The following is a 24565-nucleotide window of genomic DNA, read 5'->3' as shown; positions in this document are numbered from 1 at the left end:
CCTATATATTTATATACACATTAAAAGAAGGACTCTTGCTTTTGTTTTGTTTTGCTGTATCCCAACACACCTGCAGAACATGATATTTTCCCACCAATTCCTCACTGTGATGTGGATTCCAAGGCATAGGAAGCCCTCACCTCTCCCCAGTACTTGAAAGGTGCTTCAGGCTCTGAAGGAGGGAGATCAGGTATGGTTTCTGCTTCTGATATGCCTGCTTTGGTCAGAGGTGGGTGTTTTCCATCTTCCCACCCTCACTCATGTCCCCCCAAATGCACCAGCCTTTGCTTCATGAGGGAAGAGGGGGCCTGTTTTGTACGTCTTTATATCTCGATACCTAGAAGAGACCCTAACCCTCAGTTAACAGATCCATACACATTTGGTGAATGAATGAATGGATATTACAGGGACAAACCGCAGGTACCTCTGAGGTCAGATCCAGCTGGGGCCAAATAGTTTTCTTAGAAACTGGATTTTGATTTATATAGTCTCATAGTAAGCACAGAATTTGAGGAGGTTGCCAGTCACATCAACCTGGTGAGTTGGCAGCCACATTGCCCGAGTCTGCAGAGAGGCTGAGAGGGCCTGATGACAGTAATCAAAGAGATTCCTGAAATCCCTGGAGGGACTGTCTGCCGTACCAAGAGGAATCTGTGGCCGCTGAATACTTTGGGATTAGGGCCAGGCTGTTCTCTCTGACGGGGACTGAGCCTAGCATAGTGACTATGGGCTGTGAGGTCATCCCCTGTACTAAGTGACTTTTGCTGTGTCTGTTGATATCTTTCCATCAATCACAGTCACTTCTATAGCAACCAAGGAAGTATTTATGTGATTGTAATTGCCACTTTGATGATAATTGTCGGTGTGTTCTCCCCCTAATATGTTGTGAGTTCCTTAACGACAGGAACTCTTCTTTATTTATCTCAATATTCACAGCATAGCAGGGGTTAAAAATATTGTAAAACTGAGAAATAAACATGTAGGTATGGAGGAGTGGTAAGACAGAAGCTGGAGGGATGCAATGGAACCAGGTAATTAAGGATGTTCAAGGCTAAATAGAAACATCCTGGCACCTCCAGTAGGTTCAAAATTTAGCAGCCTATATGAGTTTATATAATCCTCAGTGCTGTAACCAATAAACCACCAATTTCCGTGGCCGGCCATAACCGTTCACCTTGCTCACTTAGCAGCGTAAGGCTGGTTATTTGATGGGGTCGAGGCGGCAGGATTTCTCCAGGCAGTGGTTTAGGATCTTAGGGTCCTTCTATCCCATGACTCCACCATTAGCTAGGGTCTTAGAGTCCTCTGCATCGGTCCCGAAGGTGAGAAAGAAAGGACAGGAAAGAGAGAAGAATCAGGTGTCTCACATGTTTGGGTCAGTAAGTGAGAGTTCATTCCTCTTTTTGTCCATTGCTGGGAACTGGTTCTGCAGCATTATTTCTGTAAGAGATGGACAAACTTGCTCTTAAAGAGCTAAACAGTAAATGTTTTAAGCTTTATGGGCCATATTTCTCTGTCACAACTACTCAGCTTTGTGGTTACAGCCTGAAAGTAGCCATAGATAACATGTAAATGATTGGGTGCAAATATGTTCCAGTAAGACTTTATTTATGGGCACTGAAATTTTAATTTCATTTAATTTACCAGTGTTACAAAACATTATTCTTTTAAAATTTTTTTCCATCTATTTCAAATGTAAAAAACCTTCTTTGTTCTCGGGCCTTGCAAGGACACGCAGGTGGTGGCTGAATTTAGCCTGTCGCTGCAGTGTGCTGACCTCTGACCTAGAGGCAAGGTGGCTGCTAAAGTTTTCCCTGTGTTAGGCGCTGCCTTTAGTGAAAGCTCCACATTACTTTGGTTGACAACTAGCTGTGTTTCCCATAGGCTGCTCCTCTGGGCACTAAATATCCATGTAGGCCCCCTTTCTCTCACATAGAACATAGCCAGCCCCTTCCCAAGAGACATAGCACACAATCTCAGCCAGTCACTACATCCAGCTCAAAGTCACTGCTTTCTAGGTGATGTTCAGTCCTTTCCATCAGATCTGGTTGTGGCTTCTTCAGGTCTGGAGAGCTACAAACTCAAAAGCAATGCCTGCCTTTAATAGAAACAAATGGAGCGGGGACAGGAAAATTGCTTAAAACGCCCCTTCAGAAAGGGAGGAACAGGGAATGTACACCAATGATGAAAAGTAGTTATCAATTGTGACTCCCTCCGCCTTGGCACTAGAGAGAGTTCCTTGATTAGATGGATTCTCTTGGGGAACCATTTCCCTGTTCATCGTTCCTGGCCCACATCTTTGGTCCTACCTGAGATTGGCTTGGGGAGTGCCCCTCGGGGAAGGTAGAACTATCGCACAGTGTTTCATGCTGGTATAAATTTTGGTGCCTTGAGATATTTTATAGTTACAGGGTTTTTAAAAATTTTGATCCAGGCTTGTGGTTCTCTTGGCAATACATTTCCATTAACATTTAGGAGGCACTGGTCTATTTGCATTCGGTCTGGTCCATGTTAGTAAGTGTATGCAATGTTCTTTCCTTGTCACAATTCTCAAGCTGGCTTTGTTTTTTTGTTTTGCTTCTCCTCTTATATCTTTATCTCTCAACTTAATGACAGCTGCCTTGAGGTCAACTGAACAATATATTCGGAGAATACGAGCATCCTTTGAACTGATCTTTGCTGCATGGCCTAGTTATTATATTGCACTGATATATCTTAGTGAGCCTGTGTTGCTCTCAGCATTATATATTCTTTTTTGGGGAGGGGTTCTAAAAACAATTAGCTTCCCTAAACTTCAGAAGCTTCAATCATACGTTAGATCCTTGCAGTCTTCCTCATCCAGTAAATGACAACAAATGCATTTCCTAAATGTCACAAGCCAGCAATCACTTTCCTCCAGGTCACATTCCACTGTTGGGACTAGCTCAAAAGTCCCCCCTTGATGTAAGGGGACAGTGATGGAGGGGACTGAGCAAGTTTGTTCCTGGCTGTGCAGCTGTTTCTATGGGGCAATTTTATATTACGGGGGGAGCGGAGGTGCATGAGCTATTCTGTTTCAAAGCTAGTAGAGAATTTAACTTTTATTCTGAAAGCAATGGTAAGCATTTGAAAGACTGTCATCCATTAATACCGAAAGCAGAAATAGAAAATAAAATACATTCCAAGCATAGCGCAGTAGGTAGAAGCCAGAGGGCACTGAGGTGTATGACCCTTATCAGTCTCACCACAGTTTGGAACATGTGAGAAAGTTTTTGCAGAGCCTTCATTAGTCATGAACTCTACCCTGAATGCTATTATTCCCAAATGAAGAAGACTTCTATTTTTCATAATAATAAAACATGTTATATATTTCCAGAACCTCAAATAGTAACATTTGAAAAAGATTCATATCAAATTCTACCAGATATGATTATATTTGTATAAGTAAAACCTAACTATATCTATTTCATTGCAAAACTAAATATAGTTTCTTTTTCCTGAATGTTTCATTTCCCAAGTATTAAAATAGACTTTAAAGTATAAATATTGATATCTTTCAATTGTCAAGGAAAGCATACAATGCACAAAGATTTGAATGAGACAAAAATAGAACATAGGAAAGTTTCTACCATGCAGAGAAATGAAAATATATTTTGGTTAAACAAAACGTATGCAAAATGAAAAGTTAAATTGGAATAGAAATGAACCCAAATTATAGTGTAATAAAACATATGAATTTTATATTTGTACTCTGCTCTTAAGTGTCTTTGCATCTATTTCTTCTTATTTATTTCAGTGTATTATTTTGTTCATTTTCTACAGGAAAAAAGTAGATACTCTAAAAACAATTGGAACTTCTCGTGGAAAGCATTATTCTTCTTAGATGACTGTTCTCCTAGTTGATTTGGAATGTGGTCAAATAAGCACATGGGAAGACAGCTCATCATACTAGTTACCAAAATGGAAGCACTTCCTGTGTCCAGGCATTGTGCTAGGTGCATTGCTTATATCACAATTTCATTCAGTCTGCATGTCAACCCTCTGCTTATTACCGTGCTTATTTTACAGGTAAGGAAACTGAAGGACAGAGAGGCTAGGTAACATTGCCAAGGTTATATCAATAGTAAGCAGCAAGGCTGAACTTTGAAACTTGGTATATCTGACTGTTAATTCCTCTGCTGTAGAAATACACCAGCTTGACTCAAACCCACTTCCACAAAACCAGCAGTCAAGCTCTCTGGTCCCCATCTGTGTCCCACAGCAGAGGCAATCCTTCTGGAGTTGCAGCATATTAACTATGTTTTGTGATCAATCTGTGTAATAAGATAAAACACCTTTGAACTTACCTTTAGGGAAAGAATTGCCTTTATTTGTGAAATACTATGGTAGAACATTTAAATCTGAAAATATAGGTCCCAGGACATGGTCCAGAAATAAAAAATATATCTGTTATGAAAGTTAATTGCTCTTGTTAATATGATAGGAAAAACACCAAACTGAATTTCTAGAGAGTGAGGGGTTAAGGATTCCTAGAACAAGGAGATGAGGCCAGGTTCCAGAGAGGGCACGCAACTAAGAGTGATGTTGGGAATGAGGCCAAGAGTAGATCTTTAAGAAATACCTGAAGTAGGAATGGTCAAGGGATTTCTAAGACCAAGGATGGCTAATATTCAGTGTTTCATATTTTTGCCTTGTAACATTGTTCTCTGTAATACTTGACCCTTTTTTCCTGACCTCCACCCCACAAATTTTGTGTTAGTTATTTTTCAGAAGAATCCACAAAAAAGGACTAGTTTGATTTTTCATCTGAGGAGGAAGAAATGATAAACAACCACAATTACAATGAAAACAATGGCTGGTAATGATAAGATGCATACTAGGTATTTGGCACTATTCTGAAATTTTTAAAAGTGTATATTAAATTGTGCATCTCTCACAGCAACACTCTGTGGCCATTTAGAAATGAAGGAAGCGCTAAGTCACACATCCAGCAAGCGGTGCAACCCCATTCAATGTGTGGTGCCAAAGTTACGGGTCTCACCTTTCTACCTGACTGCTCTGAGCTTTAGAATCAGAGTGCAAGTGACATCAAGGTGTCATTTCACTAGCGGAATGTAAGTAAAGAGAATATGACAATAGCTATGCGTGTAAACATAAGTTCCCGAGTAGAGACGACAGACCTTTTACATACATGGGGCTCAAGCCATTCTGAGATACATCAAAGTAAATTGTGATTCCGCAAAACTGTTCACTCCATTGCTGGCACTTAAAGAGTGGCCAAATAACACATGTATTTACACAAATAAGCAATTAATTACCTTAGATGTTAATAAAGCCTAGATTGTTAAATACTTCAATTATGCACTTCCTAGCTCTATTCTAATCTATCTTGAAATACAACTGTGTGTCTGTTCTTTGGAGAACTCATGTGTCTATTCTTTGTTCCCACATTTACTCATAAACAAACTCTACTCAAACAAAGTAGAGTTTGCCATACTCTAATCATAAAAATCCTGAAATATGTGACTAAGTCCATTATGGAATTCTAGAGAAGAAAATCATTTAAAAATATTGTGAAGTGAACTTAAGATATCAAAAACATCACAAAATATAAGAGATGGTAAAAAATTTTAGTTATATTTGGATATAGTAACTGTACATTTTCTAAATTTTATTCACTTTTAAGACTGTTAGGATAATCTAGATTGGATTTGAAGAGTTCAGAAAGGAAAAAGACCCTATTTCCAAGGATATTCTTTCTCTTATCCTCAAATTCCAAGATGCATACATAATTAAAAACAAAAACAAACAAAAATGTCTTTGATATAAGGAAGCGAATCCTGCTGTCTGAGAAGATACATATATTTTTCAAGATTATAGTATATCATCTCTACATTTTCCTTGTAGAACTGTAGAAAAGTAGAGTTTGATTAAAATACAGCTAAAACATTTTCTATAGCATGATTTTATGAAGCAAATGTTCCACTATAGACTTAATTTCAAATATTAAATGACTAAAATACTTGATATAGTCGATCTCATCACCTTTTTAAAATTTAATATATCTTCAGTGTAAATGTGCATATTTAAAATAAATATCAATAAACAGTATTGGGAAAATTGGATATCTGCATGCAAAAGAATGAAATTGAGCCCTTATCTCACACCATACACAAAAGCATTGACATTAGCTTGGAAATGATTTTTTGGATAGACACCAAAAGCTCAGGCAATAGAAGCAAAAATAAAGAAGTGGAGCTACATCAAAAGAAAGCTTTTGCACAGCAAAGAAAACAATCAATAAAATGAAAAGGAAACATGGATTGGGAGAAAATATTTGCAAACCATAAATCTAATAAGGGGTTAATATCTTAAATATAAAAGAAACTCATACAACTCAATAGCAAAAAGGCAAACAACTTGGGGCCAACCCGGTGGCATAGTGGTTAAGTTTGCATGCTCTGCTTTGGTGGCCTGGACTTTGTAGGTTTGGAACCCTGGGCACAGACCTACACACTGCTCACCCAGCCATGCGTGGCAGTGTCCTGCATATAAAATAGAGGAAGATTGGCACAGACGTTAGCTCAGGGACAATCTTTCTCACTAAAAAAAAAAAAAAAAGGTGAAAAATTCAATTAAAGGGCAAAACAACTAAACAGACATTTTTCCAAAGAAGACACACAAATGGCCAACAGGTCTATGAAAACTTCTGAACATCCCTAATCATCAGAGAAATGCAAATCAAATCCATGATGAAATATCACCTCACAACTGTTAGGATGGTTACCACCAAAAAAATTAAAGATAATTGTTGGTGAGGATGTGGAGCAAAAGGAACCCTGTACACCATTGGTGGCAATGCAAATTGGTATAGCTGTTGTGGAAAACAATATGGAGGTTCCTCAATAAAGTAAAAATAGGACTACTATATGATCCAGCGATCTCTCTTCTGTGTACATACACAAAGGAAATGAAATCAATTTCTTGAAGAAATATCTGCACCACCATGTTTATTAAAGCATTATTCACAATAGCCAAGATATGGAAACCACCTAATGCCCATCAATGGATGAATGGATAAAGAAATTTTGGTATAGATGCATACAATAGAATAATACTGTGTCTCAAAAAAAGAAGGAGATCCTGCTGTTTATGACAACATGGATGAACCTGGAAGACATTATGCAAAGTGAAATTAGCCAGATGCAGAAAGAAAAAAATCACGTGATCTCACATGCAATCTAAAAAAGTCAAATACAGGGCCAGCCCCAGTGGACTAGTGGTTAAGTTTGTGCACTCCACTTCAGCTGCCCAGGTTCAGTTCCCAGGTGTGGACCTACACGGCTCATCTGTCAGTAGCCATGCCATGGCGGTGGCTCACATACAAAATAGAGCAAGATGGGCACAGATGTTAGCTTGGGGTGAATCTTCCTCAGGAAAAAAAAATTCTGAATACTTAGAATACATAGAAGCAGAGAGTAGAACAGTGGTTACCAGGGTTGGGTAGGTGTTGGAAATGGCAAGATGTTGGTTAGAGGGTACAAAGTGACAGTTATGTAGGATGAATAAGTCTAGAGATGTAACATACAGCATGATGATTAGAGTCAATAATACTGTATTGAATACTGGAAAGTTGCTATGAGAGTAGATTTCAGGTGCTCTCACCCTACAAAAACATGGTAACCATGTGAGGAGATGGGTATGTTAATTAGCTTGACGATAGTAATCATTTCACTGTGTATATGCATATCAAGTCATCATGCTGCACACTTTAAATATGTATAATTGTTATTAAAAATAAAATAAATTTAAAAGGTATAAATCATACACTAAGATTTTAAAAATATTATAAATGGGCTGGCCCCATGGCCTAGTGGTCAAGTTTGCTGTGCTCTGCTTTAGCAGCCCGGGTTGGGTTCCCCAGTGTGGACCTACACCACTCATTGGTGGTCATGCTGAGGCAGTGACCCACATATAACATAGAGGAAGACTGGCACAGATGTTAGCTCAGGGTGACTCTTCCTTAGGAAAAAAAAATACTATAAAGAAGATGGATTATTTCCTAGAAGCTCTGAAGTGAACCAAAGACACATATAATGAAAGTCATAAGGAATGAACTCATAGAGGAAGATAATAGAAATGAAAAATGGGACCAAATACAATGAGAGAAGTGAAAGAATAATATATAGCAGAAAAGGAATAATGCAAACACATATGAATCCATCACGTTTTCAACCTAGTCTTAAAAATGAAGAATGCTGAAACAAAATATTTATTACTTTATTTATTAATATAGCTGTTATTTTTGTTGCTGTTGTTGGCTCTTACTACACGGTCTGTTATTGGACATCCTGGTAGATATTAACAAATTCTCTGAAGGCAGGTCTCCTATAGGGCTGTCTTCATCATGGGAATCCGCAACTCACGGCACAATTTAGCTATCTGACAAACGTCACACTCCACTGGCAGTCATGAGAGGAAGGCACACCAAGGTAGACACATTCGAAAGAGAGCTCCTACATCTGTGATGAGTTCAGCTTCACATGGAAGGCTCTCTCCTCTTCAGTCTCAAATGGACAGATGTAGAATAAATATCAAACTACCATTTCAACTCTTTTCACCAACTTGTCTCCAGGTGTAAATGATAATCGCTTCTCCAGGAGACCAAGAGTACGTCAATCTCACAGCACACTGTGGTCAGACAAGCATCTGGCTGGCTAAAAACCTGGAGAAAATTGTACCTTACTTCATTTCCCTCATTTCATTTTAGATTTTATTTCGTTATATTATATGAATGTATAAAATGATCAACTTTGGATACCAATTTCCGAGTAATCAAAATTTTCATCTAGATTTTATTTTGAAGATTCATATTGTCTATTTGAAAATCATGGTGGATGATTTTTTAAGAAATAACTGGCATTGATGTCACTCTTAAGATGTTAAAACCCTATACTGTAATCTTTTACTAATAAGACATTTAAATCAAATATTTTCGTAAAAGTAGGGCATCTAGATTATTACCACAAATTTATGACAGCGTGTTATATACTTTATGTTACTCTTTATAAGTAACCCCGGGCCACCTAAGTGGAGCCTGTGAACTTTATCACTACGCACTGGGCCAGCCCTGTAAGTGACTCCCTTTTGAAAAGCAAATAATGTTCAACTTAATGATACTAATAGCTTGTTGAGTTGATATATGAAGAAAAATTTAAAAATTCGAAAAAAATTATCTCTGGTGCTTTCTGCCTTCTGTTTCTGAATCATTTCTTTCTATTTGAATACTTCTCCACTTTACCACAATACACTCTTTTAGAAATAGTAATTATTTAAAAGAGACAGGGTACAAATCACACTTAATTCAGAGTGTTTCATATTATATGGAGACATTTGAGAATGCATAATAAGAGGTAAACTGGTGGTTTGGATGTGAGGCAGCTTTAGAAGTGTACATGAGGGGCCGGGCCTGTGGCAGAGCACTGAAGTTCACGCGCTCCACTTCAGTGGCCCAGAGTTTCGCCGGTTGGGATCCTGGGTGTGGACATGGCACCACTCATCAGGCCACGCTGAGGTGGTGTCCCACATGCAGCAACCAGAAGGACCCACAACTAAAATGTACAACTATGTCCTTGGGGGATTTGGGGAGAAAAAGCAAAAAAAAAAAAAGAAAGAAGAAGAAGATTGGCAACAGTTGTTAACTCAGGTGACAATCTTTAAAAAAAAAAAGATGTGTACATGAATGGTATGCTGCTGTAGCTATCATTTTTTTCTCACTAAACAATATGTTTTAAGATCTATCCATGTTGATCCATATGGATGTATTTCATTCTTTTCAGGTGACTTGTAAATATCCCAGCATATTTATCATCCTTTTAAACATCCATTTCCCTGCTTTCCAGTGTTCTATTATTTTTAATAAGCTCTTCAGAGTGTCATCAGATCACATACGAGTGCCTCGCTAGGGAAGAAATCGAGAGGCAGAATCACTGATTTAGCTGTTCTTCATATATAGCACTTTAACATCCGACCACTGAGCCTGAACGAAAGATCAATCTTTCACACTCTGGGCACAAGACATAAGTCAATACACAGGGATAGACGTCCTGAGCCTGAGGTTTATATTGTTATATAATTTAGTTATTAAGAATGCAGGTGAGGTAAATATAGGTAACTATTAAAATGGGTAGGAAATAATATAACAATCAATCCAATGATGAAAGACTTGTTATATATAGACATAATTATTATCAATTCCATCACTGGAAAAAATCTTGGTAGAATGATTCAAACAAACAAACAAATGACCACCACCAAATAAACAAAACCCAAAATACCCCAGAGGGAAAGCCATTTCCTTGTCAGTGATACGCTGAAAGTTGTTGCTGGATTTCCTTACATCACCAGTATAAAGATGATTGTTAAAAAAGAGAGGAGAAACTAGAACATACTATTCTAAAACTTGAAGTCTTGTGGTCAATCTAAAAAAGTGCATCAATGAGCATCAAGCAAGTTGTGGGGCTATTCACCTTACTTTGTGTGTGTAAGAGTGGGACTAGTATTAATTTAATTTTGGCTTCTCCACAGCAGCATTTCAGTGCTACAATTAATGTAAAATGGTAGGACTACGGTCCCCGTAATAAAATTCTGAATCACATGTAGTCCTCCACTGTGAAAACAATTATCTGTGTAGATGAGCTGTGCTGTAATGATCAGATAAACAGAGAGCTGCCAGACAAATTAAAGGAGAGTAGTGGTTCTCACAGTGTGGTGTGGGGGACCCCAACAATCTTGCATATGGTCTGTGAGGTTAAAATATTTCTATTAATAATACCAAGATGTTACTTGACTTTTTCTCTGTGTTTACATTTGCACAGATGGTGCAAAGTAACGGTGGATAACACTGCTGATGACAGTACGAATAATCACACTAACAGGTCTAGTATTCTCCACTTATAGTTAAAAAGTGCTAATTTCACTTAAGAATGTACTTGAGGCAGTGGTAAAAGTACTATTTTTTAAAATTATAACTTATAAGTATATGCCTGTTTAATAACATGTGTGAGGAGAAGTGGGTATGCACACCACATTTCCGCCTTGTGCTGGAGTGATGGTTGCCTCAAGGAGAAGCACTTATTGATTGTTTGATGTGTAAGACCAGCTGGCTGCTTCTGTTTGTGCAACATGATTTTATTTGAAAGAACAACTAATGTTCCAGCTATGGTTATGCAATCTTAGGTATTAGGTAGACATTTTCTCAAAAGTAAAATGAGACTGTCACTTGAAAGAAAACAACTAACAGAATTTGTTGCCGATAATAGAATTTGAGCTTTTAAGCATATTCTAGAATTTTGGAAAGGTCTTAGCCACCATGGTGAGTTTGACATCTTAACGATACTTGAAGACTTTTCTGATGAGGCTGGAAGGGATATTCACAGATAAGACTGTGTGATATTTCATATTGATATGTGTTGACATTTGGGATAGTCAAATAACTCAAGGACATTTTCCAAGTGATAGTACAATATTGTGCATGAGTAAAAGATCCATTCAAATTGTACAAGAGAACAGTGGATTTTAATTTACCAGAGTGTAAAAGCTTCCTTGACCAGGTTTCACAGTCCACATTGTAACTAACCTTTAACAATCTGTTCCTTACCAAGCTTTGGTGTAATATCAAAGAATAGTATTCCCAATTACCTGAAAAGGCTATTAAAATACCCCTATCGTTTCCAAATACATATGTGCTGGGCCAGAATTTCTTCAACTACTTTAGCAGAACAATTATTGGGCAGATTGAATGCAGAAGCACATATGAGAGTCCTGGTGTCCTCATTAAGCCAGACATTAACAATATTTGCAAAATATGTGAAATATCACCACTTTTCTCGTCATTTTTATTTGTTTGTTTTGGTAAGTATACTTATTTTTCACAAAAATATGCTATTCTATGTTATTTATGTTAACAGGTAATGAGTTTATCTTTTTACTTTACAAGAATTAAATAATAAATATATTTAAAAGTCCTCAGGGGCTGGCCCAGTGGTGCAGTGGTTACGTTTATGTGCTCCGCTTGGGCGGCCTGGGGTTCCCTGGTTCAGATCCCAGGCAGGGACCTATGCAGCACTTATCAAGCCATGCTGTGGCAGGCGTCCCTCATATAACAAAGAGGAAGATTGGCACAGATGTTAGCTCAGGGTGAGTCTTCCTCAAGCCAAAAAAAGAGGAAGATTGACAACAGATGTTAGCTCGGGGTGAAGCTTCCTCAATAAATAAATAAATAAATAAATAAATAAAACTCCTCAGTTTTCTTTTCTAATATGGTAAATACTGATAAATATATTCCACATTAAAAAAAGCTCTCCACAGTCAATAATAATTTCTAAGAGTGCAGAGACCAAAAACTTTGAGAATCACAGTGTAGAGGGAATCAAAAAGGAACTCAATAAAAATTTGTGTGAACAAATATTCACAGTGGAATCACAGGACACTTTATACAGCAAATCTTTGAGCATCCACTATTCCAGGCCTCAAGGAAATTAGCAGTGAAAGAGGCCCAGAGAGGCCATGACCCAAGGAGAATGAATTCTAGCGAAGGGAGTCAAAAAAGAAACCTAGGAACACATAAATAAATAAATATATTCCAACAGTAACGTGTCTCCTAAAGAATAAAAAAGAAATTATGGAAATAAAGAGTGACTAGGAGATGTGGGCAGTGGAGTGATTTCATGTTGGGGGGTCCCGGAACGACCCTCTCAGGAGGAGATGGTAAAGTTCAGCTCTAGCCAAACTTGTGAATGAGGGGGATGGGGAGAGGGAGAAGAGGTTTCTGGAAGATGGACTAGAAGACGCAACTTTCTGGAGACGAGACCAAATTCTGCAAAGAAGGCCAGTGTCCCTGAGCTCTTAATAAAGGAGAGAGGCCAAGTTTATCTTCTTCACAAGCACACGACGCAAGCGTGTTCTTTCTGATTTCATAGATAAGACGGAGGAACAGGGAACTTCTGAACCTCGCTCACGTCATACAGCCGGTCATTTGCAGAATTAGGCTTTGGAAACTGTATTCTCAACCAATCCAGTATAATGTCTCTCTTAGGAAAGGTGGTCCTCAGGAATAAAACGATGGCAGGGGTTGGTGAGGGGCAGAGTAAGTGTTCAGAGAAACGCAATAGTCTCCACTTGTCCTAATTCTACGCACAACCAAATGCCTCTCATGTGTCTGTAGCTGTGTTAGATACTGTAGGAGGAACAGCATCACCAGAAACTTTACGTCCTACAGAGTGGTTAAAGAACCTGGCGATGTTCTAAAATGAGGGTCAAACGATGGCATTCGAAGTAAATAAAATAGGACTCTGTAGAAGAGATCCATAAAAGATCAGGTTTAGAATTGGCTTGCAGACAGCTGCGATCACACAATGAATTTTTGTTTTGTCTTATATTCATCTTACAAACAAAAGTTAAATGTGTCCCACTTTTATAAATTAAAAATAGAAAAAATTATGCTTATCAAATTGCTAACTTAGCAAATGATTATGTAAATTATCAAAAGTCTGTATCCTTTTCAATGGGTTTACTACTTAGTGACTGCTTTAATTATATTAAATTATTAATATTATAATCATATAATAATGTTATTAATATGTTAATTAATTAATTATCAGTTGAAAGATCATAGTATTTAACAGAGAAAGGTAGGGAGCAAAACACCTGAGAGTTAAAAAATTGTTAGGAAATACTGATAGCTGCAAATCAATCAACAATAACGATAAACTTTTAAAAAAATTAGGAATAAATGGTAAAATATAAGGACTTAGAGCTGTCTGATTTACATTAAAATTGCTAGGACTCATCTAGTGAATATGGAGTCTCCACATCTTGGACTTGGAGTGTGTATGTCTTATGTAAGATGAGTTTTCATTTGATTAAAAACAAAACACACAGGCAAACAAACAAAAAAGCACCGTCTCCCACTGTCTCACAGGGGCCACAAATACATTTCAAATGAATTAGCCTCAAGCTAAAATAAGGAGGAGTGAATTCTCCTTTTACCTTCAGAAGGATTTCTTTAATTCTTAAATATACACAATTCCCCTCAATTGTGAAGGATAATATTTGATTTTATTCAAATACGTAAAGTTCTCATAGCCTTCTGTGTTTTTTTCCCAAAGCACTGTTCATATTTATATATTCATTTGAATATTTATCAGTATCTGGTCTAGTAAACTATAAAGTCCTGAAGAACTGTCACCGTGTGACCGTTTCATCACCTTGGGCCATATTGCTTACTACGATATCAGTACTTCAAGAATTTTGGGTAGAATGAATGAATGCGTTTCTACTGTTGGCACACAGGCTTTTATGCTGCCCTGTGATCAGCATCCTGCCTCCACAGGCCATCCCAGCGGCCAACCTTTGTGAACCCTCCAAAGCACTATCAAGCTCCGAAAATCATCCTTTTTTCTTAACTGTCAGGGAATTTATACCAGTATTCATGCCTAATACTGTGTCCAAGGTCCTATCTCTTTAGTTCACCCCTCCCCACAACACACACCTAGAGATTTCTATAGCCAAAAGCAGAATATCTGAAAAGAATGTGTCACTAATAAAAGAAACTCAGGCCCACGGGGCACTTTTTGAGAGTGATATTGTGGAAGAAACAAACACTTTAGCCCTCTGAACAACACACTACAGGCGTGCTCTCAGCGTGCTTACATGTGAAGTATTGTGATAAATGATGTTTCCAATGCTGACTCACTGATCGATTATTGGTGGATCTGATGTATGTTACACAACACAAAGCAGAAACCCATTATAAATAATTGGGCCAAGTTAATTGGGGTATAGCTTAAAAATTCTGTAGTCTGTAAGAAAGTAAATTAGAATGAGGAAGTATGAAGAAAAAACAAAAATGAAGGAAATAGAGTGTAGTCCTGATTAAATGATTTCAAATGGAAATGTTACTGTTTGGTGTGGTTACTCGAACAATTATTTGAAAAAGCATTAGCTTTACTTTACCTGCAATTTTCAAGGTGAATTTTTTTCACTGCCTTGGATGGGATGAAAGATCTCCAATTATTTAGTTCTATAACTTCTATGCAGCCAGTAAAATTCTCAACTGGTCCAGAAATCTAAGAAAGAGAGAGAGAGGGAATTTATATGATTTTCTCCAAAGTATTATTCTTGTGGCAAACTTGTTAGAGTGTGCGATCAGCTTGGAGGGCTGATTTGATTTATTCAACATGTTGGAAAGAGTAATTCAACTCTTTTCATAAATATCACTCCAAAAATCAGTAGGAAAGAATCCCATCGCAGTCAAAGGTTACTTGGAGTCTGTACATCTTATTAATGTATGAAATACTCTGCCATTTATATATGAATAAAAAAGTTTTCATTGTTACAGTGAAGTATCATTGAAAAATAGCAGAAAAGCTGATACACACTCATCTTCCCACCAGGGCTTTCCACCTCCCATCTTTTGCCTCTGTTCTTTGCACTTTTTCTTTGAGACATTAGTTACCTTGTTCCAGCCATGGCTATCAAAACATCAAGAGAAATTGCTCTTTCCGGAGTCAAAGGAAACACAGAGTAAGCTACAAATATCTGTGACATCCCCCAGCCCTGAGGCATTCTGCACGCCTTTTGTGTTCCACTGTGTAGCCTATCCTCCTTAGGAATAACTTGGGCAAAAAGTGGTACCCAGAAATACTGCCAAACAGCCAAGAGCAAAAAGAGAAAATAAGGACATCGGAAAGCATTTGTTTTGATAAACAAATATAACCTCTTAAAGGTAAACAGACATACGACTTTTCATTCTATTTACTGTGTACCTGCAATACTACTCCGCTAATTATATGTCTGGATAAACTTACATTTATGTGAAGAAGAGGAATAAGAAAAACGAAAAGGGGCAATCTCAGAATTCAAAGGTCAGAAATGAGCATTTATTTCAGGTTCTATTTTCTGTTATGCTCTCAATATTTTTAGAAATTTCAAGCTAAGATGGAGCAATTTATAACTAGGACAATCACTGAATTTACACACTGAAAAATAAGTTGCCCACCTTGATTTTTGAATTAAAAATATTCACTATTTGCATCCTCAAAACTTGGTTTCTCATTGAATGTAATACCATATATAAACAAATGCTAGAATAAGGCCTTTATCTTGTTTGGAAATGTTAGGGTGAATATATTTTATTTCATCTTTTAACTTATAGTCTTAGTTTAGAAACTTCTAAACATTTGTTTCCCTCTTTCTGACGTAGGCTCAAATGTACTGGAAACCCTCTGAACAAGTAACACTCCGTCAAGTGTCAAAAATGATTGAACTAGAAAATAAAACAATATTTCACACAGTAAGTTTAGGAAAGAAGTCAGTTGATTGCGAGGAAAACAGAAACGCTTGGCTCTTGGAAGCTGCAGGACGGAAAGTATTGATTTGCAATTGTCAGCTGAAAGTTTTTATGGGCTGCATTCATCTTTTAGGTTTGCAGATTTAATTTTTATTTTTATCACAGTTTTTACATTTTAAAACAAAGTTTACATCTACCACTCCTGAAACATCGCAAACATACGAATTAGTAGTTTCCAATTAGAAAATTAAACAAAAAATGATATGGTCTTAGAAAAATGCTTTTGATTGCAACGATTGGGAATGTTGGAACTTTATTTTAGCATAGCTCAGCTATGGCACAACGCATGTATGTATTTAAATAGATATTTTTCTTTGTTCATGAAGATCCTTATTATTCACGAGGATGAAGAGTACAGAGAAAGCTACAGTTTTTAAATAAATACAAAGCCATCAGAAAGCTGTGAAAAATGGTCTAAATTACGATTATCCTATTGAGATACTTCTTAGAATTCTGTGATTCCATCTCATTCACATACTATGGGTTAAAAAATAAATATTAATTTATTCACCTGGGGCTTTGAAAAACGGCAAGAAAAAATTTCCACAGCCTTTAGATTTGAATGAATTCAAAATTCTTTCCTTTCTTGTTTTTTAATAGACTCACGCCTCTTGAGTTCTCTCACACATTAGCTCCCGGCAGGCTTGTTCAGATTGGGATGTTTGATCTCCAAATTTTCGTGTAAATCTTTTTCACTTTGAATATGGAAATTTCATTTTGCAAAAAGAAGTCTAACCTGTACCCAGAAATACTAAATCAGAATATTAAAATCCAATCACATGAGTTTTAGATAATTTCTAGTGTTGAAAAATTTTTTCCCTTGAATTTGATTAATATATAGTAATCTGCTTAGTTAGATTTCTGGGATAGAATTCTTAAAAAGAAAATGGAAATGTAACATGCACAGTTGTTATGACAAGTTACAATGTAGTGATATATAATAGATTCATTAAGGACAAGAAATCGTAAATAATCACCTATATTGCATGTTATCTTCCTCCCAAAGAGAAAAATTTTGTACTCACAGATGCTCCTGCAATTTCTCAAATCCAGTTCTTATTTTTGTTCCAGACAAATAATGAAATAATGACTCCCAGCCCTTCCTAAACAATTTATATGGCAATGTACTATGCCACCACACAGCAACAAGAATATCATTCATTGTACTGAGCAGTAACAATAACAGAGTTCTTTTTTTTAAAATTTCAAACAAATTGTCTCAAGGTTCTAAATACATCTTCAATGTATTCTCATTTTTACACCTCTGTATTAACAGAAGAATTTTTAATTCTATCTCTGGCTTTTGATGGATGGCCTTTGTTCTCACTCTTTTAAAGAAAGTTGAAGCGAGTGAATGATCCACACTTTATAAACAAGGTTACAAACTAATATTCAAAAGTAGTTAGGCAAAGTCTAGACAGAGGGCTTTCCTGGCTGTATTTCAACTGTGTGTACAATATTCCAAGCTTGTAAATAGGTAATTTTAAATATAAATATAACATATGAATTTTTTGAAAATTATGTGCCCATTTTTTACATTTATGTAAAAAATTATGAAAGTGAAGGAAGCGTTCATTTTTTATCTTCCCGACAGAGTAGAGACACAACTACTTGCAGAATATGCGGATTCTTGGTTAACCTTCTATTGAGTGGTAATTTTAAGGGCTACTTTCTCATTCCCTTGAATCAGTAGTTTACAAATTCTATTTACATTGTCATTGTTGCTTTTTTCTTTCTTTTTTTTGGAGGAAGATTAGCCCTGAGCTAAGTACTGCCAATCCTCCTCTTTTTGCTGAGGAAGACTGGCCCTGAGCTAACATCTGTGCCCATCTTCCTCCACTTTATATGTGGGATGCCTACCACAGCATGGCTTGCCAAGCGGTGCCAGGTCCGCACCTGGGATCCAAACCTGCGAACCCCGGGCTTCCGAAGCAGAATGTATGAACTTAACAGCTGTGCCACCGGGCCAGCCCCTGCTTAAGTTTTTGATGGTTCGCTAGCATACATCCTGTAACCAATTTGGGTGAATTCAAGTGACCTTTCAGATTAGTGAGCTTAGAAAACCAATAAAGTTGGTTTGGAATCAATTAAGAAATAGTCAATTGGTATTACAAAAACAACTCCAATAGTTTCCTCTTTACCATAGATTTTTTTAATCAATTAATTAGTTAATTAATTATTTTTAGGAAGATTAGCCCTGAGCTAACATCTGCTCCCAATCCTCCTCTTTTCGCTGAGGAAGACTGGCCCTGAGCTGACATCCGTGCTCATCTTCCTCTACTTTATATGTGGGACGCCTACCACAGCATGGCTTGCTAAGTGGTGCCATGCCCGCACCCGGATCCGAGCCGGCAAACCCCCGGGGCCGCCAAAGCAGAACATGCGCACTTAATTGCTGCGCCACTGGGCTGGCCCCTATTTAATTTATTTTTTGAAGGTCCTATCTTAGGTGCACTGTAGGAATTTGATAAGTTTCTGAGAAATATGAAAAAGATTCTGTAAAGATAGCAATACTAATTGACTAAATAAATGATTTCATACTGCGTGATGTGAGAGGCTGTTTCTCAGAAAACTTTAGGGAACTTTGCTGAGCAGGAGGAGAACGACTGTGAGTGGAGCTTCTGTCCCATATTACAAAGGGGTAATTTTACTGTTAACTGTTTTATAGTTTGGCTTTCTGCATGAGTTTCTCTTTGAGTAAAGCTCTATTGCTAAAATATTACTTGAATCCTGGATTAAACTAAACACTTGGAGGAAAGCTTTTGAGGATGTGTGGAGTACAGGCAATCTCTGATATCTATCTATCTAGATATCAACTGACAAAGAGCATCCTGTTAAACCTCCATGAGATGATCCCTCTCTGCCGCTGCCGTGTTTTCTTTTCTACTTGTTCCTCCTCCTTGTGTCTCATGCGCGTTCTGGCACTTTTCATTCTCTTTTGCAGTTTCACGTTTCCATTTTGTATCATTTCCCTGCAGCCTCAAGAACTTCCTTTAACAAGTCTTGTAATGTAGGTGTGAGGGACGCATATTCTCTCTCTCTTTTTTTTGCCTGAAATTGTCATTAATTTGCACTATTTTGAATTATATTTCTGTTGGATTTAAATTTCTGTGTTGAAAAGTTTTTAAATTATTTTTATCTCAGCGCTTGAAATATGTTGTTCCACTGTCTTTGGTTTGTTGTTTCTGATGAAAAGTCAGAGATAATTCTCTTTTTATTAAGTTTTATTGAGATATTGGATGTATGGGTTGATATTTTTCATCAGATCCAGATAACTTTGGTCATTGTTTTTCCAAATATTTTTTCTGTCCCTTTTTCTCTCTCCATCTTTTGGAATTCCAATTACCCCTTGTTATATCCTACAGGACACTGAATTTCTGTCCTTTTTTTTTTTCTCCTTTTAATCTGTCTATTTCAGCATAGTTAGTTTCTATTCCTGTGTACCCCAGTTCAGTAATCTTTTTTTCTGGAGTGTATAATCTGTTGGTAAGCCAATATAGTTCAAATATTATATTTTTCCCTTTAGAAGTCCTACTTGTTTCTTTTTTATAGTTTATTTTTGCTGATTATTTTTATATTTGTTTTTTAAATAGTTTTCATTTTTCTATTCAAGTTCATGTTTTCTTTCAGCCCTTGACAAATTTACAATAACTATTTTAAAGTCCATCTACGATAATTACATAATGGCTAGGATTTCTTGGTCTTTTTCCTTTGACTCATTTTTATCCTAATTATGATCCACGGTTTCCTTCTTCTTTCCATATCTAATAATTTTTTTATCAGATACTGGACATTGTATTGTTACTTTATTGTGTGCATTCCTCATATTTTTTTACACTTTTCTAATTGTTTGTGGCAATAAGGATAGTCTAGTACCAATTATTCCTTCACTGGCAGATCTCTTATTGGCCTTTGTCCTTTTTTTAAAGAGCTGGTGATTTTAAAGATATTTTTTTTCCTTTTTCTCCCCAATGCCCCCCAGTACATAGTTGTATATTCTTCGTTGTGGGTCCTTCTAGTTGTGGCATGTGGGACGCTGCCTCAGCGTGGTTTCACGAGCAGTGCCGTGTCCGCGCCCAGGATTCGAACCAACGAAACACTGGGCAGCGTGCAGCAGAGTGCGTGAACCTAACCACTCAGCCACGGGGTCAGCCCCTTATTGGCCTTATTTTAAATAAACAATTCTCTATAGCTTATAACATAGAATAAATAATTCCCGGTACCAAATTCTTTCTATTATCCCTGATTCCCTGCTCAAACAATTTTCACATTTTTATCAATTTATTCTGGTATTAGCTTCCAAGTTTCTGAGTAACATATTCACAATATTGTGTATTACTTATTCAATTTCATACATTTTTCTGGACTTCCTTTCATGCAAGATTTCATCTGTGTCATACATAATCATCTTTGGCTTTATGAATATTTGGCATTATAATAATCATAATTTTAGTTGATTATAGTCTTGATTAAAGTATTTAATGTTGATACTTTACCGCAGTTGAGCCACACAGTGAGCTAGGGCGATGTGTTCTTTGTTATGGAACCTTTGGTTTTAATTGGATCTTGTAATTGTCTCTTTTTTTATTGCCTTGGTGTTTACGCTCCCATCATCTTCAGATTCTCTGTCAGAAGTATAAATTCCTCCTCAATAATTCAAATACTATGAATAATTATTAATTTGATTTTTATCTTTTAATTAAAATTTTCACAATCTCTTCACTATCCTATTCAAAGTTCACTTTATTGCTCTCCTATGATAAATCCACTCTTATCTGGATTCCACATACTACTTCCGATTAAACTCATTCCTTTATTGGTATATTTATTGATAGTATAATAAAATTTGATAAGTACCAACTTCAAACTGACTGAAGCAACTGAAAGATCGGAAAGCAATACAGGGCTGACGCAATTAAGTCCTATACTTGCTGGAGGCTAAAAAGTAAAAAGAATGTGAATGATATGGCGGTGAAGGAATTAAAGACATTAATGAATTACATATGGGGCATAAAGGAAAAAGAATGGAAATAAAAAAGTAGGAAATTATATGCTGTAAGTATTTTTCAAATTCCTGTTAAGTATTAGTTTCTCAAATACCATTCCAAGGCTGGGGAGCTTGGAAAATAATAGATCAAGAAAAACATGGAAACTGAAAGGAATACCTAGTGTGAGCACATACAGGTGAACTTAGATGTTAACATGTGGTGTTTCCAACATTTAGCTGCACTGGAGGATAAGAACAAATTGGATGGCTGCTGTGTACTGTGTATAATACCAACTGACACATATGAGTCTACAAATGTCCTAAATATGAGACTTTAGCAACCTAATGTCAAAACAACTACATAAAAGTAGAAATATATTAGTCTATAAACTTTGGTAATATCCCAACCTATTTTACTTTGATATATTCATTAAATTGTGTATACTTTGTAATGTTTATGGGACTCATATGAACATAATCTATATTTAGAAGTAAAATAGAAAGTTAAGTTTAATTCCTCACATAGAATAAAATTCATACATTTAACAAATATTTATAAAGCACATAACATGCAGTGAGCACAGGGTCGCCATGTACAGTTGTACAAGTTGTGCACTGTCCAAAAACCTAGCCGATGGAGAAGACTAGAGTCTAGAATTTAATACACATTTTTTTTCTCCAAGCTATCTGCCCAGAAAGGTCTATTTTAAAAATTTATCCAGCCAGATGGCTTACTTTTTCTAATTCTAACAAAGTCATCTTGTTAGCTAGCATCTGTTGGTCTAGGCACTGTTGAAATATAAAGTTAGTAGAAAATCAAAGTTTAGTAAAAAAAGGAAAGAGTGATAGATTTCTATTTCTGATAATGATAGAATAACTGATTGGAAACTAAACCTCTCTTAAAAATAACTAAATAGAGTAGAATTTAAGTAAAAATCTGTTTACAGACCATAGAGAACTACCAAGGCAGCAAGGACTTGAGGGGCCAATGTCTCAGAGAGAAGGGAAGCATAAAATGTTGATCTTGACATTCAGTATTCCATTTTCTCTTGAAGTATTTGCAAATTTACACGTGGCAGGGGAGAAGTAGAGAAGCTGAGCAGGAGTTTCTATAAACTTTTGGGGCTGAGGGCAAAATATTGAAATTCAGGAGCAAACAACCATCCTTAGAATATTGAACACCTCAGGCCATGTTTCTAACTTCTTAGAACATGGGATTAAAAACCAACAGGGATTCAGAAGCACCTAGAATTTACCCCATGGACTTTCGTGTCAGTGGTGCTGTTGGTTCTTATTCCTTCACTACAGAAACCAGCAAAGAACGTCCCTGTATAAAGGTGCCAGAAAAACATGAGCACGACTTCTCCAGTTTCTCCCCAGTTTATTATTTCTCTTAGCAAGGCCAGACGTGCTTTGTCCCACACACTATAATCTGCACAGCACATACCCTACTCCCAAATATTCACACACATCATGTCAATACAGTTATCTGTATCCTGAGGGATTTCCCATGGATTTTTTTTTATTAAAATAGCTTAACTGAGATATAATTCCTATATCACAAAATTGGGCATACGTTTTCATCTCTCTTGGGTATGTGACTAATGCAATGGAATTTATGTGCTATGTGATTTATTTAAGCTTTTCCTCCTACAGCGGCTTCAGTTTAGATCTTGAGGAGAGAGGTAGCGGCCAGGAGCTAATTTGCTATGCTAGAAACTAATGCATCAAAATTACTTTTAATTGGAAACAACCTAAATGTCCATCAGTACCTGGGCCTGCTCAAGTAAATTACTGTACCACCACAGGCAGTGAAAAGCAAGTAGGACTATCTCCATATCCTACCGTGGAGTGTGCAGTGGATACTGTGGTATCTGCCCAGCTCCCCTTTAGGAGCGAAGGATTTCTCCCCTCGTTCCACTCCAGGGGCGCTGCTGCAGACAGACTTTCCCTCTCAGCATTCTTCATGAGTTACTTCCATCTAAGAGTGTAGCCTCATCCCAGTTTTCTTTCCTGGGGCAGTTTACATCCAATGGCTGGTTAACAAGGGACCATAACAGCCTGGAATCCTTACCCTCTCTCTGACAACCCTGGGTCAGTCCAGCTCAGACTCCTCATGAGCTTGGCAGAAGCCTGCAGGGAGACTGCGTCTCATTCCACCTTCTCCTCATGCCAATCCTGCTCCCTTCCCGACCCTCCCTCCCCTTCCATGGGGGGTAGTCCCATAGCAGCTCTAAACCGCCTGCACGTTAATCTCCATCTCAGAGTCTGCTTTCCACAGGACACAACCTGCCTCCGAGTGAGCCCAGGATACGGTGTGAGCTAAAAAGAACACAGGGAAGAAAACTGCACAGAGTAGGCTATGTTTTAATAATGGCGGAATATGACTCTCTACACCTCTATGTGTTATTGGTTTCTATTTAACAACAAACGAGTAAACCAAACATATGGTTACTTACAGGAGGAGGTAGGAAACAGAGTGGAGATGAAAACAATAGAAACCAAATGTCTTAAAATATATCTTGAGATATAGATTTGAATTTGAAACCAGGCAAATATATTAAATAATTATAAAATAAGAATTTAAAAAGCAATTCTTAAAACTCAGGTAAAGTAAAATAAGTCATGTTAACTGTGTATCTAGTTGGTAGCATAAAAACACATAAAATAACTATTCTAATGAATTTAAAACAGTAATTTGAGCATACAGCCCTACTAGAATCTTAAAGACAGAAAGAACCACCGAAAAATATGAAACTGTCTTCAGTAATTATGTGTTGGTGGCTGTGATGCACAGCTGTTCTGAGATAGATGTGTGTTGATGTGCGATAAATCAAATGTGTATTACGATGGTGTCATTCAAAATACAGGTTTTTGGCCTGTTTGGAAGTGGGTCAACTGAAAACCATATAGCTCTTAATTCGGATTGTGAGTGTCAGTATTAGCTTATGAGATTTTTTCCCAAAACAACAACAAAAAACCTTTCCTAGCTTTGACTACTGAAAACGCTGGGAAAAAATGACAACGCAGCAGCAAAGAGCAGCTCTCGCTCCCATATGTGATCTCTAAATACTGTTTCACACCAAAAGGAATTTGGGTTCCTTGAAGAAGTGCCTAATTCTTCGCATAGGGAAAGACAAGAAACCATGGAAACTCTACAGTAAAGAGGACCTAGTTTCTTCAACAAA

The 24565-nt window shown here is 37.0% G+C and overlaps 1 protein-coding gene across 1 annotated transcript in view; it reads right to left on the bottom strand.

Annotated features, from left to right (window-relative positions):
• EYS (eyes shut homolog) overlaps nt 1-24565 on the bottom strand; it is a 1407877-nt gene that overhangs the window by 443036 nt on the left and 940276 nt on the right. The window contains 1 exon segment of the mRNA XM_046639782.1: nt 14995-15107. Within this exon segment, the coding sequence (XP_046495738.1) occupies nt 14995-15107 (113 nt within the window).

The sequence above is a fragment of the Equus quagga genome, chromosome 15 (genome assembly GCF_021613505.1).
Source record: "Equus quagga isolate Etosha38 chromosome 15, UCLA_HA_Equagga_1.0, whole genome shotgun sequence".
Lineage (NCBI taxonomy): Eukaryota > Metazoa > Chordata > Mammalia > Perissodactyla > Equidae > Equus > Equus quagga.
Note: the sequence above shows the minus strand (reverse complement) of the source record. Positions and strands in the feature narration are given on the sequence as shown.